The sequence below is a fragment of the Rhopilema esculentum genome, chromosome 10 (genome assembly GCF_057945365.1).
Source record: "Rhopilema esculentum isolate cy_ngs chromosome 10, ASM5794536v1, whole genome shotgun sequence".
Lineage (NCBI taxonomy): Eukaryota > Metazoa > Cnidaria > Scyphozoa > Rhizostomeae > Rhizostomatidae > Rhopilema > Rhopilema esculentum.
In genome coordinates, this window is record NC_142824.1 from 1,159,747 (window position 1) to 1,175,697 (window position 15,951).

The 15,951-nt window shown below is 36.2% G+C and overlaps 2 protein-coding genes across 6 annotated transcripts; one reads left to right on the plus strand and one right to left on the minus strand.

Moving 5' to 3' along the window:
- The first annotated feature begins 4,778 nt into the window (after positions 1–4,778).
- Positions 4,779–14,087, plus strand: LOC135693349 (putative deoxyribonuclease TATDN3). Of its 5 annotated transcripts, none has more exons than XM_089110906.1 (12): positions 4,779–5,023; positions 5,446–5,478; positions 9,904–9,977; positions 10,489–10,534; positions 10,920–10,946; positions 11,465–11,527; positions 11,693–11,770; positions 11,997–12,028; positions 12,187–12,242; positions 12,459–12,515; positions 13,491–13,571; positions 13,883–14,087. In XM_089110906.1, exons 1-12 carry the CDS (start codon positions 4,979–4,981, stop codon positions 13,987–13,989), a joined length of 699 nt encoding a protein of 232 aa, XP_088967032.1. In that variant the 5' UTR covers positions 4,779–4,978; the 3' UTR covers positions 13,990–14,087. The 5 variants fall into 5 exon arrangements, with proteins under 5 accessions (XP_088967032.1, XP_088967030.1, XP_088967031.1 ...); XM_089110904.1 differs by having other exon boundaries at positions 4,780–5,023; positions 12,459–12,571; positions 13,494–13,571; XM_089110905.1 differs by having other exon boundaries at positions 4,782–5,023; positions 5,451–5,478; positions 12,459–12,571.
- On the minus strand, positions 14,040–15,618 carry LOC148959192 (lipopolysaccharide-induced tumor necrosis factor-alpha factor homolog). Its single transcript, XM_089110908.1, has 3 exons — positions 15,380–15,618; positions 14,838–14,951; positions 14,040–14,494 (listed from the first exon to the last, which is right to left on the minus strand). Exons 1-3 carry the CDS (start codon positions 15,380–15,382, stop codon positions 14,318–14,320), a joined length of 294 nt encoding a protein of 97 aa, XP_088967034.1. The 5' UTR covers positions 15,383–15,618; the 3' UTR covers positions 14,040–14,317.
- Between the last annotated feature and the right edge of the window lie 333 nt (positions 15,619–15,951).

Genomic DNA, 15,951 nt, shown 5'->3' on the forward strand with positions numbered 1-15,951 from the left:
TAAATTCTTCTGTCAAAGTAGGAAGTTTGATGAGGTCGGAGATACAACCCAACTTGTCCTTTATGGCCCCTTTTTCATTTTTCACTTTAAAATATTTATACAGGGTATAAGTTTCATATCAAAATGTGTTTTTCAAACCGACCTGTTTGAACGAAAACGCTAAACTAAGAACTAAAGAAATTAATATACATAATTTACAGTATAATATGATACAAAATCTATGAAAAAGAACGTAAAAATGAAATTAAAGTTACACCCCCTTCTATAGTTCTTCTTTGAAGATTTTCAGGGAGGATGCCAATTTGTTTCTTGTTCTAGACTGTTCCAGAGCTTTGCACCTCGATGAGAAAAGGTCTGTAGGCCATTGATCGTTTTCAGTAACGATGTCCTAACGCCAGTATCTGATGAGCGCAGAAACCGTTCTCTGTCATCTGAATATTTAATGAATAATTTTCCAAGTAGTCAAGGGCAAGTGAATTCAGAGACTAAGTCAGCGTGGCAGTCTCTTTTCTAACAAGATTACTAATAGTTGGCCAGCCAAGACTCTGAATTAGCGGAGCAGCTGAAGCATCTAATGGGCTATTTGAACAATTCTTGCAGCTCTATTTTGGATTTTTTGGAGGACGTTTATTTTTTGATTAACTACAGCAGTCCGAAACGGAGCAACAGTAACTTAAATTGGGCGTAATTTGACACAAAGTCTGCAAGGAAATTTGGTGCTGCTCGCTTCTTCTTAGCAGCGCTCATTTTGTCAAGATCTTTTACAACTGGTAAACATGTGCCTTTCTTTTACCTGACGCTAAAACTCTTCATTTGAGCGAACTTCTTGCAGACGATTATAATGCTTATCAATGCTGATGAGGTCTTGTTCTGCTATCAGGGTTGACCTCTGGAATAACTTGGAGTTATTTTCAAGCAGCTGTGCCAATTCTGCAAAGCTACAAGGAAGAACATTTTTGAACATGACTGTGCTTTTTCTAGCAACCCTCGTGCCTTTGATTTGCAAACAGTTCTCGATCAAAAAGTAACAATCGCTGCTGGTTTTCTGGTGATCCACTAAGATTCAGCAATGAAATGAAAATACAGTATGATTCAACTCCAATCTAAACTGTACAAAAAACATCCTTGATATAAAAATCTATGTTTGTGCTTCAAACATGTCATAGTTTGGTCTCATAGATAAGAGACATAAAACACTTCAAACGATTAAAGAAAAACAGAACAAGCCCCCGAAATTTCTTTCCTTCATTCGCATTATTGCTGATGAATCCATAACAAAGGCACTCGGTGCTTTCTTTTTGTTCAAAACAGCAACATTATTTCATTCTATTCGCATAAATACAATGAAATTCTCACAAGGGCACAGTGCTGCCCCCACTGCCCCCGTGCTAATTTTTTCAACACACTTTCGATATACACACTAGCATTTCACAAGACGAGGGTATCAAAGCTTCCCTCCATGCCATCGAAAATCGAAACTACCCTGCTGCATATAAAATACAACAGATGGTGATTTTTATTCTCAAACATAATTATATTGCCTTTACACTCTCTTTTTATAAGAACAATTTTATAAGAACACGCGCCTCAAAATTGGTCAAAAGTTGAGAACAAATTAAGAACAAGTTGAGGCTGAGCTACCGTAAAATGTAACTTTGAACAATTTGTAATCTCAAAACGAGGAGTTTTTTGCCATCTTGGGATACTTTCTTGGTGAATATATAAGCATGGCGGCAAATGAAGGTTTTCTCACGCACTTTGTTAGCAAATGAGGCCTGGACACCTCCCTGCTAACAAGCTAGCAATCGCACTGCTCGAAAAATTCAAGAACAACCAGCCTGAACTTCAATTTGCTGGTTCTTATAAAAATGAGTGTAATGGTGAATTTTATCAACCTCCCTTAAGGCACCGTAATGGGGACACTCTTTGCCCAAAATTATGCCAACATATTGATGACAACAATAGAACAACACATCTTAAGAAATGCCCCGATGGGGCGTAGTCGAATATTTTGGAAAAAATTTATCGATGACATAATCTTCATCTGGCAAACACAAGCTTGAAAACCTACAGGAACTTATACAATAGACCCTATATCATCCACAGAAAATAGATATAAAAACCGTATATAGTCGACTTCCTTCTTAAAGCCACGCTTCTGGTTACAGTCAAAGCAAATTTAGACCCAAATACGCAAAACTATTCCATCAAATTTTGAACCAAATAGCCCGGTTTACAGTGTCTTAGTTTTCTGGCAAGCGCTGCTTGTCTTTTTAGTACGGTTTTTAAATAAGACAAATATCAACCAAGGGTATAACCATAGATTCAGTCACATATTTAGGCTGTATTCTCAACGAGGACCTGTCTGGGGAATCAATAGCTACAAGAATCCTAGGCAAAGTCAATGACAGGCTAAGATTTCTTTACAGAAAGCAACATTTTCTTGACTTCTCCCTCCGAAAATTGCTAGCAAACGCCCCATTTTGACTATGCAAGCAGTGCTTGGTTTCCATACTTAAACAAAAGATTGACCAAAAGAATTCAGACAGCTCAAAATAAATGTATCAGGTTTTGTTTAAATCTAAAAAACAGAGCACATATAGGAATCAAGGTATTCACAAATATCAATTGGCTCCCCACGAAAGAGATATGAACAGTGTATGACTGCAAGGTTTTCAAATTTTTTGATAATTCAGCCCCACCCTACATGTCAGTTGGCCAGAACAGAATCACTCGAAGATCTAAAAACAAACTGAACCAACCTTTCCGAAAGAAAAATATAGGGCAAAATTGCCTCTCATATCTTGGTCCCAAAATTTGGAACAATCTACCGTAAAAACTAAAATCTGCAAAGAATGTGAATAGTTTCAAACACAAGATCAAAGATAAATCCTTTGATGATCTGCAAAGTCAGGAGGAAAGCCCCTACATATTTTATTGAAAACCAAAATTCAGCCAACGAAAAGGTTCTAGTCAGCATTTTTCCAGAATTACTTTTTTCCTAGTTTCGGATACAAATCAATTTTACATGTACACAATTTTTTTATAACATCTCTGGAGGGACCATTATGGAAACAAGATCGTACTGACCTTTTTAATGCTATCCCTGCCATTTTTAACCTGGGGTGTTTTTAGTCTATGCTTTTAACTTCTATCTGTAAATTTTATGTATCTGTAATTAGATCTTATTATTAGATCTTATAATTAGAAAATTATACATATATACATAGAAATGGGTGTACAACTTAAGGTGAAAGGACTCAAATACAAACGAATACAAGCAGAATGCAACCTTAGGTTGTTCTCAATTCTCTAATCTTCCTAAAACATTCGACCTCCCTCCATCACCAACTCTCGACCTCCCCTCTCCCACGTTAATTGCACTAATTTATTCTTATGTCACGCACACAAACTGTCCCTTTTACAACAAGGTCCTTTCCACTAACCAACAAATGGAAGTGCAAAGATAGCTTTTCATCATCCTAATCGTACTGAAAGATTCTTTGGCAGATAAAAATAACTCGTAACATTTCGCCGTGCTCTTGAGATTACAAGGTTGTCCTGTTTCATCAAAAGCCTGGTAACCAGCAGCAACTTCTTTCCATCTTGGGATTCCTTTAGCATGAAAAATGCCTTGAATTCATTGTGAATTGCAGCTGATGCTTCTTCTGAAACTGTAGTGAAATCGGATACAAGACACACTTTTAAATAAAGGGCATATTTGCTTGGATTTAATGCCAAGAAGAGATCTTAGGGGGGGGGGGGATTACCATGTATGTATCAAAACGGAGCAACTACCACTGCATGATTCTTTATTGATTTTAAGATGTTAAAGTTTACGTATTACCAAAAACATTACTTCTATAGAACATGTTTTACCTGAAAATTAGTTTTGACGTTCACCACATCCTTTGGTCTCAACGGCATTAAGAGGAATCTCTGTCCACTGGTACCTAGACTGTTAGAATATAGCATATATTGCAGGCTCCACACCACGAATTTCAAGGTGGGGGGACCAAGTTCTATTAGTCGAACTTGAATTTTGTGCTTCCAAATAGGGCTTCTTTGGAAATATTATTGTTTACCAAAAAAGGGGGCATGGGCCCTCTGGCACTCCGGTGGCGTGGCGTATTGAATGTAGACGAAAAGGACAAAGCCTCAAAATTTTTAATTTAATACAATAACGATCAGCTGATTAGCCACTATCGTATACATGCATACGAGTTCGATATATAATTATATTTATTTACTTATTCAAATCATTCAATACTTGAGCAAACCATATTCACAACATATCAAGCGTGGCATAATAACAGTATGACGCCAGCCGAAGTTACAGAAGCACCCAGTCCTCAGTTGCAGGGCCGTCGCAAGGCAAGCCTTGTTGGGGGAGGGGGGAGGGGTGTGGACTACAAATTTACCTGATTAAAAAATTTTTGCCTGAAATTCTTTAGTTGCTGTCACAAACCTTTGCAATGTATTTTGTCAATCTAACTCTGTATATAATTCGCAACTTTCATTTTAATTTGAAAATAACGGAATTTACCCATGGGCCCAATTCTTATATTTAGCGGGCCCCGTGCAAAAATTTTGAAAAGCTTTTAAAGTGCTATTGATTTTATTCTTGTGTTTGAATTGAGCTAGGGGCCTCGTAAAGTAATGAATTCCATTTAAAGAATGGAATAAAGGGCGTGATCACAAGAATTTTCAGCTCGTTCCGCTCGCAGGGGGCCTCATATTTTTTTTACCCCAGGGCCTTCGAAACTTTCGGCGGCCCTGGCTGGAGCTGCCCCAATGCAATGGCTGACCCAAACTCCTTCATAGCATTGCACAGTCAGAATTCGTGAAAAAGCCGAGTCGCTGAGAAGGGCCTCGTTTCACTCTCGCCTCGAGGCCAAGATATTACAAAATAAATGGCGGGCTGTCTTCTTGTACACTGATCAGTATTTGTCCATCTCTATGGTTTGTCCTGAGCACGATGATAGATGTTCACTGCCACATCAGTGCCGAAGAATTTGCATCCGTATGGGCTTTATTTTATTATTTAACCTAGTGCATTTTTAGCTTATCTCACTAGCTTCAAATTTATTCCTTCAGAATTTATTCAAAATACAAATTGACTTCAAAAAATGTTGGAGGACATGTCCCTGTTCTTCTTTTTCCTACTGCCTCTATTATTTATATACTCCTAGTTCCCTTTCGAAATTAATTAAAGGTTTTTAGGCAATGTCTTAAAATTTTCTTTGCTTGTATTTCTTGGTTTTTTATAAATTACCAACTGTCAAATCAGCAGAGCAGGGTATAGTTCTGAGAAACGTTTCCTCAAACAGAAAATTATTTTTTCATTGGAAAATTTGTTTTCCATGCACAACAAAACTTAAGAAATCAAGATAAATGCTTGATAAAAGTTAACATATATAATATTGTAAACTTTTTTTTCAAAAGGACAGAGAGTTGATGATACAAGGGGCACAAGAGGTAATGTTTCTTCTGTGTAGCTAGCTTGCTTTCATCATGTTCTGTTTGCTAAAAATTTGGCATATTACTGTTCAGTAACTATTCTTTAGACAGAATCATGTTATTTGCCATATGCTCAATACACATTTATTGATTTGTCGGCTGTATTGTTTTGTTCAATACCCATTTATTGATTTGCCTAAGCCAACAGTCAAGCTATGCTTCATAATCATGAATAGTTGTTTATGTTTTGTAGAACGTCTTAGAAGGTTGTTGTTGTTGGAATGTTAGTTTCCTTTATTGTAATTTTGTTCTGGGAACTAGCCTAGACATGGAAATGCTGGGTGAAATTGCAAATTAAGTTACAGTCAAGAGCTTGATACGTATTGTTTTAAAATGTGGTAAGGGACATCTTTTGTGACATTAATGAAATCTTCAGATTCTACAGATTTTTTCACAATTTATTAAAGCATACTGTTTCCTTGTGATTCTATGACAGTTTCTACTGACATTGTAACTAAAGCTACAAGTAAAATATTGATGAGAATTTCTGTTCCAAAATAAGGCAATTTTTCTTGTCCAGGATAAGCACAATAATTTTTCTAGTTTTTTTATACCTTGGCATAGAACAATGGCTGGCCAATTCTGTTTTTCTGTAAAACACTGGAAATCCACAGAATCCACAGAAAAATGGGAAGATTTTACTATGTTTTTAGCCATTCTAGTTGCCCCTGGGGTGAAGAGGATACCTACTTAAAGTAGTGGGTAACACTGTTGACCAAGGACATTAGAGAACGGGGCATGGGGCCAGCTGCCCCTTTTGTCTTTTGATTAGGAGGGCAAGAGTGCCCTTTTCATTAAAGTGCTCTTGAATCTGGCCATTTGTAACAACTAAAGAGATTCATATGAAATTCTGATTGTAATGCCTTATTCATAACAACATTTCTCAAGGCTGGTCAAATAATTCTTTATGCCATAGGTCAGCCGATGTTTAAAATACTTACAGAAGAACGAAAATAATGGGAGTTACAAAGGATTAGTAGAAGCTGGGGATCATCTTTCAAATGCCCTTTTACTCAAGCCTGCTTGCCCCCTTGGCCCTTGGTCATTGCAGCGTCCCTTCTATTGACTGTGGCTTTCTTGAGAAGACAATTTTAACTCCTTGAGCCTCAGTCACTATGCCATGAATGAAAAGTAACATTAGGGTCTAGAAAGGCCCAGGTACCTTGACACAAGAAAAAGATTCAGCTGTTTGCTGTAGCTCTGCTGAAATGTACTTTGAACCTGAAATTATAAATATTGAAAAATTGTCTGGCCTTGCTGGGAACAAATTAGCACAAGTGTGGCATTTTGCACTCCTAGACTGTGGTAGGAGTGTGATGGAGTGCTTTTTTTGTTTTTCCCGATTTCTACAAAAGTTCAGTTGCATATATGGAGCCATAAAACCTCATTTCTCAACTCATTTCATCATTTCCCCCAGCAACTTAAAATATATGTGATTGTAACTAAAGCAAGGTAAGCCGGAAGAAATATTGAAAGTAGTGTGTGTTGGATTTTTAGCTTTCATTTACTTTTATCAGAAAGATGTGTCCGGTAGTTGATCATGTCTTTAGAAAAGAGTTTAAATAAAAAGATTGGGAACTTATCAAGGTGTGTTTTAAGTTGAAGTAGGGTCTCCAAGACCACGATAACCCTTGTCAAGCCTTTGGCAAGTGGGCCCAAAGATCAGAGTTTATGGTGGGCACACTTTGCGCTGGGCAGTTGTCAGTGCATTGAAAAAGCTTTTCCAATGCTTTGTCTTCAACATTGAAATAGCCATAAAGAATACATTCCATCTCTAATCAAAAGTAAAAAAGATGTGCCCTGCCTGGCAAGCCTCAATGCAGAGAGGAGATGGGGAAGGACTTTACAGCCCTCAACTTAACAGGGCTTTCACTTGGAAGGGGTTATCCCTTTTTCAGGAATCTTGGCTGATCGGAAGGAAAAGGAAAGGATTAATGAATTAGAAAGAATAAATAAAGATTCTCTAAGAAATTGGGATCACATTTATGATTTAGAAATTAGATAATGGTATTGTTAGTCAGTAAGCAGGCCAATGACATTGGAAATGTTTCAAGGTTTATGCAAACTGTGGCTAGTAAACTGACTTGGCAAATTCAATGTTATAACAGTACACAAAGCTGTTTTTCTAATTTGGATTACATAATGTGTTTATGTGTTAAAAACTGGCTAAGATATGACAATTTGAGCACAGGCTCTGCCACCGTCAAATCATTGTATTTTTGTCTCTGATCTAATTTTGATGAACCATGCCAGAATAGCAGCAATATGTAGTAAAGTTAATATCATTTATTGGCCATAAATCTAGTAATAGGGAAATAGGAATAATTTTCGTCCGTTTTGAAGGAATTTTAAGGAAATAAATATTTTCGGGAAATTGATGGAGTAAAAAGTGGAAGTACAGCAGATTTAACATAGTAAGATCGCACGCCTTTCCCGGGAAGACCTTGCTGTTAGCTGCAGCTCTGCTGAAATGTACTTTAGACCTGAAATTATTAATATTGAAAAAATTGGCTGTATTAACCCTTTGTTATTTATCTGGCAAAACAGATACAAAAACTGATACAACTTGTGTGCCTATATGTTTCTTCGGCAATCTTGCTGCTTTTAGAGGAATTATTTTGCCCTGACCTCATATTCAAATATTAAATCCAAAACACCAAATGCCAAAAAATAAAAAAATTTTCTCTAGTTGTTTGAAATAAACTCCAGAAAAGTCGCTGCCATCATTTTGAGCATTTTAATGAAAACATTAGGAATTGGTTATCCAAATCATGCCATTACAAGAAGACCTTTTATAGGTATTGATAATTTTTACCATATAACGAAAAACGTTTTGTCAAAGTGTTTTAACTGTCAAGTAATTGTCATATCCTGTGAAGGGCAAACCATCTTGAGATAAGCTTGTTTCATAAAAATAATGACATAGAAGATACACTTAAATTCATACAGTAGATATAAAATGCCAATGATGACCAATTGAGAGATTTTATATGCGATTGCTTTTTAATTTTTGTTTTGTTCCTTTGTTGTCAAACGTCAAGACAATTACTCATGGGACAATAGGTAACCATTGGATGTAGGATGTTTCAGACGAGGTATAAAAAACGCAGTTCAATGGAAAGGAGGTGCATTGTTTAGCTAATGGTAATTTCATGTGAGCAGCTTTCTCAGACTGTTTCAACAGCTAAGCTATTTTCAGCAACTTGGCTTTATAACCATTGTCTTGACATTATAGTAACAAAATATCAAAATAATTTAAGTGTTGCAATTTAAGTTTCTGTGGTGTTTCTTCTCATAGCTTGCAGGGCTCATTAAAACTTTTTTGACACTGCGAGCAGAAAGCCAATTATAAAACGTTCCTGCAAGTATAGTAAGCTGCAACGTTTGGTCAGAAATTGATAAATTGCGAATCTGAGTTCCCGAGTACCCTGAATACTGTCACACTAACTCACTTTACCAAAGCAGATACCATATCAACATTGTCATGAACTACAACTGCTTGTTAGTGTGAATATATGACAATTACAGAGAGAAATAATGTGTATTTAGGAAGTGGATTGAAGCAATCCGTTTTTAACTACAGGTGGTTTGGGTTGCCAAGCAGCCCTTTTGGTATCATTGATTTAATCAAATAAGGACATTTTCAGTAAATAAAGGTTTTTCTGTATTATGACCAATTGTCAGAATTTTGTTCTAGGTGAATTTTATGGAGATGTACCTTTACGTTTGCTCCAGTATGTCAAACATACATTCTCTGAATTTACTTGTTTTCTCTTACTTGCAATAACGCGGTCGATACCATTGCTGGTCATCCTTAGCTTTAACAAGCATGCTTTCGTCAGCCTTCTTTCCACGAATGAATAACGAAAAACTGTGAGTGATCTCGTGAGAAACAGACAAACAGCCAACTTAATATTGGCTATTTAAAATCAAACTGGTGACATAAAAGTAATGATTTTCTCCTATTTTGGTAATAAAGGCATACACCACTATAATCCTGTTGAAATTCTCAAACTTGTGAACCAAGCTAAAACCAGTTCTGTTCCTTCGCATTCTTTTTTTGTTTTTTTGTTTTAATTATTTTATTTAAGATTGGTGTTAAAGCTAATTTTTTGGGATGTTGTCGGCTTCAAATAGATCACACCAGGGTTTATCTGCCTTCAAAAACTACATATTATATAGGTCATTACGAAATTATTAATTTTTCCTTTTTCTCATACACTGCAGAGTTAATGTTTGATTTTGATAGTTATTATTCTATTAGCATAATCATGAAGAAAATTTCTGTAACTTTTAAGAAGCCTACTTGTCATTCATAGCTTTGAAACATGATATTCAACTTTCTAGCCTTTCATTACTATCTCACGATTTCACATTTTTTAGGTTGGTGTAAAAGCTATTGTTGCTGTTTGTGAATTTCCAAAAGATTTCAGCATTGTACTAGAATTGTCGACTAGGTAAACTTGGCCCCTGACTTTCTCAACCCATGTGTTTTTCTCCTTTGCTATAAATTACAAAGATTATTCGTTTTTTTATGTATAGTGTTAAGGCCATATACCTAACATTTCTGATATTTTCTTTATTTCTACAATTTTTTGTGTGACTGTTAGTCATTTTAATATTTAACCATCCCAACAATCTCTGTAGTTCGGAGACCCTACAGAATTTTCAGCCATTGACGGACTTTTTGTGGGTTCGATTCAGATCGGTTGTGACTGCTGTGAGTTGATATAGTTTGACCATGAAACGTTGATAAATGCCACCCCATTCAGTGTTAGCGTGATAGGATGGCATGATTATCAACTTTCTGTCTTGGCAGTTTATGTGAAAAGCAACAACCATCTAAATATTAGCATTGATTAAACTGTAAGCTTTTTCTACTTTCTACGTGTTTTTCTCTCTAATCAAAGGCTATTTAGTAAAACCGTAAAACCTCTTTTTACTATGCACGTTCTTAAATCACTGTAGGTACCCTGGTTTTATCCATCCCTGCGTTGGAGCTCACCCTGTACAGGTAAATAGAAGGTGAAAATTAGTAGTTTAAATACAATCCCTCTTTCTGTTATTGCTGATGCATCTGTAGCGTTGATGATCTCTGCCCTCTTTGATGTTAAAACGCTGCATCTATTCATATCTTTCATATCTAAGTTTTTCTTTTCACCTAAGTATTGTTTCAAAGAAATATTTAATATAGAAGAAGAGTTTAGGTGTGATGTTAGATATTCGAAGATTTTGTTGATAACTTACTTTCTTTGAAATGAAATTTTTGTCTATGAAATTCATCAGTTATGTTATTGCTTTAAGCCTACTTTCGTCGCTGTTATTGTTCTTATTATTATATGAATAACATCAGGCTTTATGCGAAATCTTAAATTCAGCGTATATTCCTCTCTTAACAGGAAGGCAACAGGAGCGTCTCTTTAAAGGTATCATTTGTTTGTTGCCGTAATGTTGCCATTTTACTCTTTCGTTCTAGTAAATTTTTCAGCTAATTCCAAACATAGTCAATAAAGAATGTCAAGATAAGATTTTTTTTATTATTGACTATATTCCGAGGGATTGTTCAAAGCAAGTTAGAAATCGATTATGTTTGCCTAACCTTTTTGTGTTTTGGAACGTGTCTACTAAAAGACAAACAAAACCGCAATGTGTAGACAAACGGTTTTTTTGCTAGGATCCTTTTAAGGCACTACGTCCCGACGAGTTCCGTTGGTCACTTGTCGATAAGATATTCCCATTATACGATAGGATTTTGTTACTTTTCCCATTGGCTCCGGAACTACTTACACTAGGAGCCAAAAAGACAATGATATTTTGTATGCAAGCAAGGGATTTCTGCATCATTTCAATGCCATCCTCAATCTATGATTGCATTTTCAGTAAGTGCCGCGATGTTTCAAGTTCACAAGTGCCGCGATGCAGTAATTTAATTTCTTTTTTCCAGGAATTTGAAAAGACCGAGGAATTTGTAAGGCAAAATGCGAAGTTACTTGTTGGAATAGGCGAAGTAGGTAACCTAAATCGGTTGTAACTTTACTTCCAAAGCTATTTTTATGTGTTCGTTTTTGATTGCTTTTGGCTTTCCACTATCTGTTGCAATGTTCTATCCTATTTTGGAATTGGGCGTTTTTCGCTTCTCTAATTTTAAGCTTGTCACTTGAATTTCTTTTAGGTAGGCCTTGATTTCACGCCATATATCATTAAGTCTCCCAAAGACAAGGAAATTCAACGAGAAGTTTTTAAAAGACAGGTACATGTATTTGAAATGCACTCCTGTTAGCGAAATACTACTTTTTTTGCTGTGGAAATGAGGAAGTACCTGGTAATTTTATTTACTAGGAGTGTTCGAGCAAGTATCACGCGTAACCTATCAATTTTTTTCAGTTCTGATGAAACTTCAATTTCTCAGTAATTGTATTAAATGGTATTCGCAGGCCTAATAAACAGCTAAACTGTTAGCCTCTTTTTCATTTTAGATTCAACTTGCCAAAGATTTTAGTCTTCCGTTGTAAGTGTTTTTGTTCCTGTTAAGGAACTATGTTCCTCTTTGGTCTTGTTTCTTATTTCGTCATTATTTATGTTGATGATAACACACTCTTTGCGATCAAAAAATTTGTTCTGCATTTCCGCTGTTCTTTTTCAATTGCCTTCCCATATTTTTTATAGGAATGTGCACTCCAGATCCGCTGGAAGACCAGTTATCGACATTCTCATTCAAGAAGGTAGATATGCACCTTCGCGGCATCGAGTCTTGCCGGTTGCAATGTGTATTTTATTGGACTATTGCGTTATTTTCCTGCAACACTCTTCTTTTGATTCTATTGCGAATTTGTCTTTGATAGTGATTGCACTTAGAATGGGCTATTGGCGAAGTTTGCTTTTTTTGCTGTTGTTTTGAGAACATGCTGTTTTTTTCTCATTTCTACTTTTTATGTTAGGTGCAAAAGATGTCGTTCTTCATGCGTTTGATGGCAAGCCGTCCGTGGCAATGAAAGGTGTTGATGCTGGTTACTTCTTTTCTGTGCCACCCTCTGTCATTCGATCTGAACAGGTTAAAATATTTCTGCCTTTGTTGGGAATCCGCCATTTTGCGTAAAGCATGTGTATTTTTACAATTAGCTCATTGATTCCGTCGGGTTCTTTGTTAGTCATGCAAGTATTTTCTTCTTGTTGTTTTAGAGTAGCATTTGCGTCAAAACCTCGCTTTAAGCTGAATCCGTCCGAGGTTATAGGAAATAGTTATTCCACGCCCGCTGATTAAGTTATTAGACTTATCCAGAATAAACACCTGACTAACATATATGCAAGTTGTTATAATTAAAAGTTCATGACTCAAAACTAATTAGCAACGTAAGTAATCGTATATGTTCCGCAAATTCATTTGAAAAAGAAGAGTGTTCGACGTAGGAGTCGTCGTAGTGTTGTAATCGTTTGAGATTTGGAAAAAGACGGAGATATGAAGCAAATAGTTGTATTTTCTTGGATTAATGTTTCTGCTCTTGGGTTCTCTATTCTGATACCTGCGAGATTGGAGGTTTTCCTCAACAGCTTTTAAAGCAACCTTACAGCATTCTTGGTTTTTTTCTGTTCTTTCGTTTTTTAACAAATCTTGCTCAATTATGGTGGGTTTATTCTTTGAGAATGCACCAACTAAACTTTGCATCTTTCTTTGAAGAAAAGTAATGATTTTGATTCAGCAAGGAGCAGTAAAGTTGGATGTTGCTCTTGTCCTCCCGCCATCACTCCCAGGGAATAGTAAATCTCTTAACCATTATATCAACTCTTAGAAAAGACAAGTCCTATTTTCCTGTTATGTTTGACAGTATCATTATTTAACATGAAGACTCAATAACGACTGCCCATGCCGACTCAACTTTTTGCTCACACCTTTTTGTCTTGATAATCATTTCAACACTTTTCTTTTCCTTAGATATTATTTTGCATAAATTACCTTTTTCATTTTCTTTCAGAAGCAGAGACTGATAAAGCAAATTCCACTGGCAAACCTTCTTTTGGAAACCGACGCGCCGGCGCTCGGACCTGTAAAACAGGTGCGTCAATTTGTCATGCTCCTTTAGAGAGATTCGTATTCGTCGTTGTGTATAAAATATTTTACTAAAAAAAATAGTTGCTTGTTTCAAGACAGAGTCAGTTACATGAAGATGATCAGGTCACATGAAATTTTACTTTTTAACTTCAATTTAGCTCTCAGAAAATTATTTCAGGCAAAGGCTTTGCGTCTAAAAGATGGAAAATTTTCTATCTGATTTAATGTCAATGCATAATGGCTGTTTGCCAGACTCCTGTCAGAAGTTTTGATACTTGGTGCCCTGTTTGTAAAGTGATTGCTTTTCTTTTGAAGGAAAGAAACGAGCCAAAGAACATAGAGATTTCTTGCCGGGAGATATCCAAAATAAAGAATATCTCTGTTGCGCATGTAATAGAAGAAACAACAAAAAATGCTCTTAGACTTTTTGATAGATTGTCAAGATAACAACCAATTCATGCATAAAGTACATATTTAGTGAATGTTAGTGATTCAGCAATGTGCAGCTTTTTTAGTACAACATCTGCGCTTCTGATTGCTATCATTTGGTACTCAGCTTTCTATCTCAGTTATTTTCAAGTCATTAATAAGTCATTAATATATAATAATTATCAAAGTAAACCTTCATTCTGAAGAGTTTTTGTCATTTGTTCTAATCTTAAGTATGTAAAATGTACAATAGTTCTTTTCAAGTATCCGTAACATTTGCATTCAGTCGTTGACATAGAACGGGTCTAGTCTGTCGGGTTGCTAAATTTTTGTATGTCTTCCCAAAACGGCATTGCAGACCGGGCATGTATGCTCGACGTCTTTGAAGTAATCTGTGATGAACGGGACTAAGCAGCAACCCGCCGGGCAAAATGGACAGATAACGAGCGCTGCCACCCATGTTGCTGTTCCAACCTCATAGTGGGTGCTCGTCACTGCCTGAAGAAAAAATTATTTTAAAATTATTTCTATTTCAAAATTATTTTTTCTTGGACCATTCTCATGGCTAAGCTAATGACGTTTTATTGGTCAGTGAGAAAGTGAAACTTGGCTAGAAGAATGCTGGCTGGATGACTTTCAGGTTCATCACTGGTATGAAATGTAGTGATTCATTATGGTATGAAAGAATGGGTAGTTTCCAAGAATAAAATCCTCGTGGGATGAGCAAAGTCCTCGTGGGAAGCTGAGGTTAATGAACATAGGAAGTTTGCTCTTTCGATAGCTATCAATTATTGTCATGCCATCAGCACAGAGGCAAATAAAATCATTGTTAAGTGAGTACCTTTTGGCCACAAGCAGAGCATTGTACAGGTTGAGGGTGTATTCCGAAGCCAATCGGCTCTGTCGTGATCGGTTGCTGGATTGCGGGCTGTTCGTAACCAGGATTTACTGGATCCTTAAAAAAACACATATGTTTCTTTATATTAGAGCTAAACGATTCAACCGTGATTAGATAATGAAATGAAAATTTTGGAATTTCTAATAGGTGATTCAATCCATCCCATAAGATTGATATAGCGATTCAACATGTGCATTGTTTGAAGTCCAGTAAGATATTTTGAGCATCGCAGTAAAGGAACTACGGTATTTGTAAGTTTTTCAAGTCAGCAGAACTTGAAACCGTTATTAAACGTGACTAAGCGTAAAGTTATATCTACTTTTCTTAATTCAAGTACCTTTAAAGATCACAAAAATGTTTCTTGACAATTTCTTGATCCATTGCAGATCCGCTTAATGTAAGAACTGGATATTATTGAGCTAATGCGGTGACAAAAAATTCAAGCGGACGTTATACAAAGAATTTGTGTAACTTTTTTATCTTACCATATTTATGAAATCTTGAGTAGAAGAGCTTTAAGGTCGTCTATGCTGCAACGTTTTTGCAAGAGTTAGAATATGACGCAACAAGGATTGATGATGTTTTTGCTGTAAAATTATTTTGCTTAATAATTAATTCCGGTTTGCCAGGCCACCATGACACCACAGATTGAATGCATTCAAACTGGGCAACCAGATGATAAGCGTTTCCTTGGATTCGACAAACATAATGAAAAGGGGGCAGCGAGACATTTTATTTGCATTATCATATATAAATGACATATTTTAGCATTTCTCTTAGATATGCAATTATTTTTTTTGAACAACTCGTGCAAAAAGACTGCACGAACATTACTTTTGAAAAAAAACATTATTATTTTGTCGATGACATAATCCTCGCGTCCCCCAGGTCCCTACTATGTTGTTATCACAAAAATGGGAGAAAGGCTCATTTTCCTAAACAAAGGTGTGACACAGGGACTTGAGAGGTGCTTGCCCCTGGTAAAGAAGCTAAGAAAGTCCCTTCCCAGCCATATCATTGGCTTTCACTGTTTTTGGGTTTTTCCCACCCGCCAATG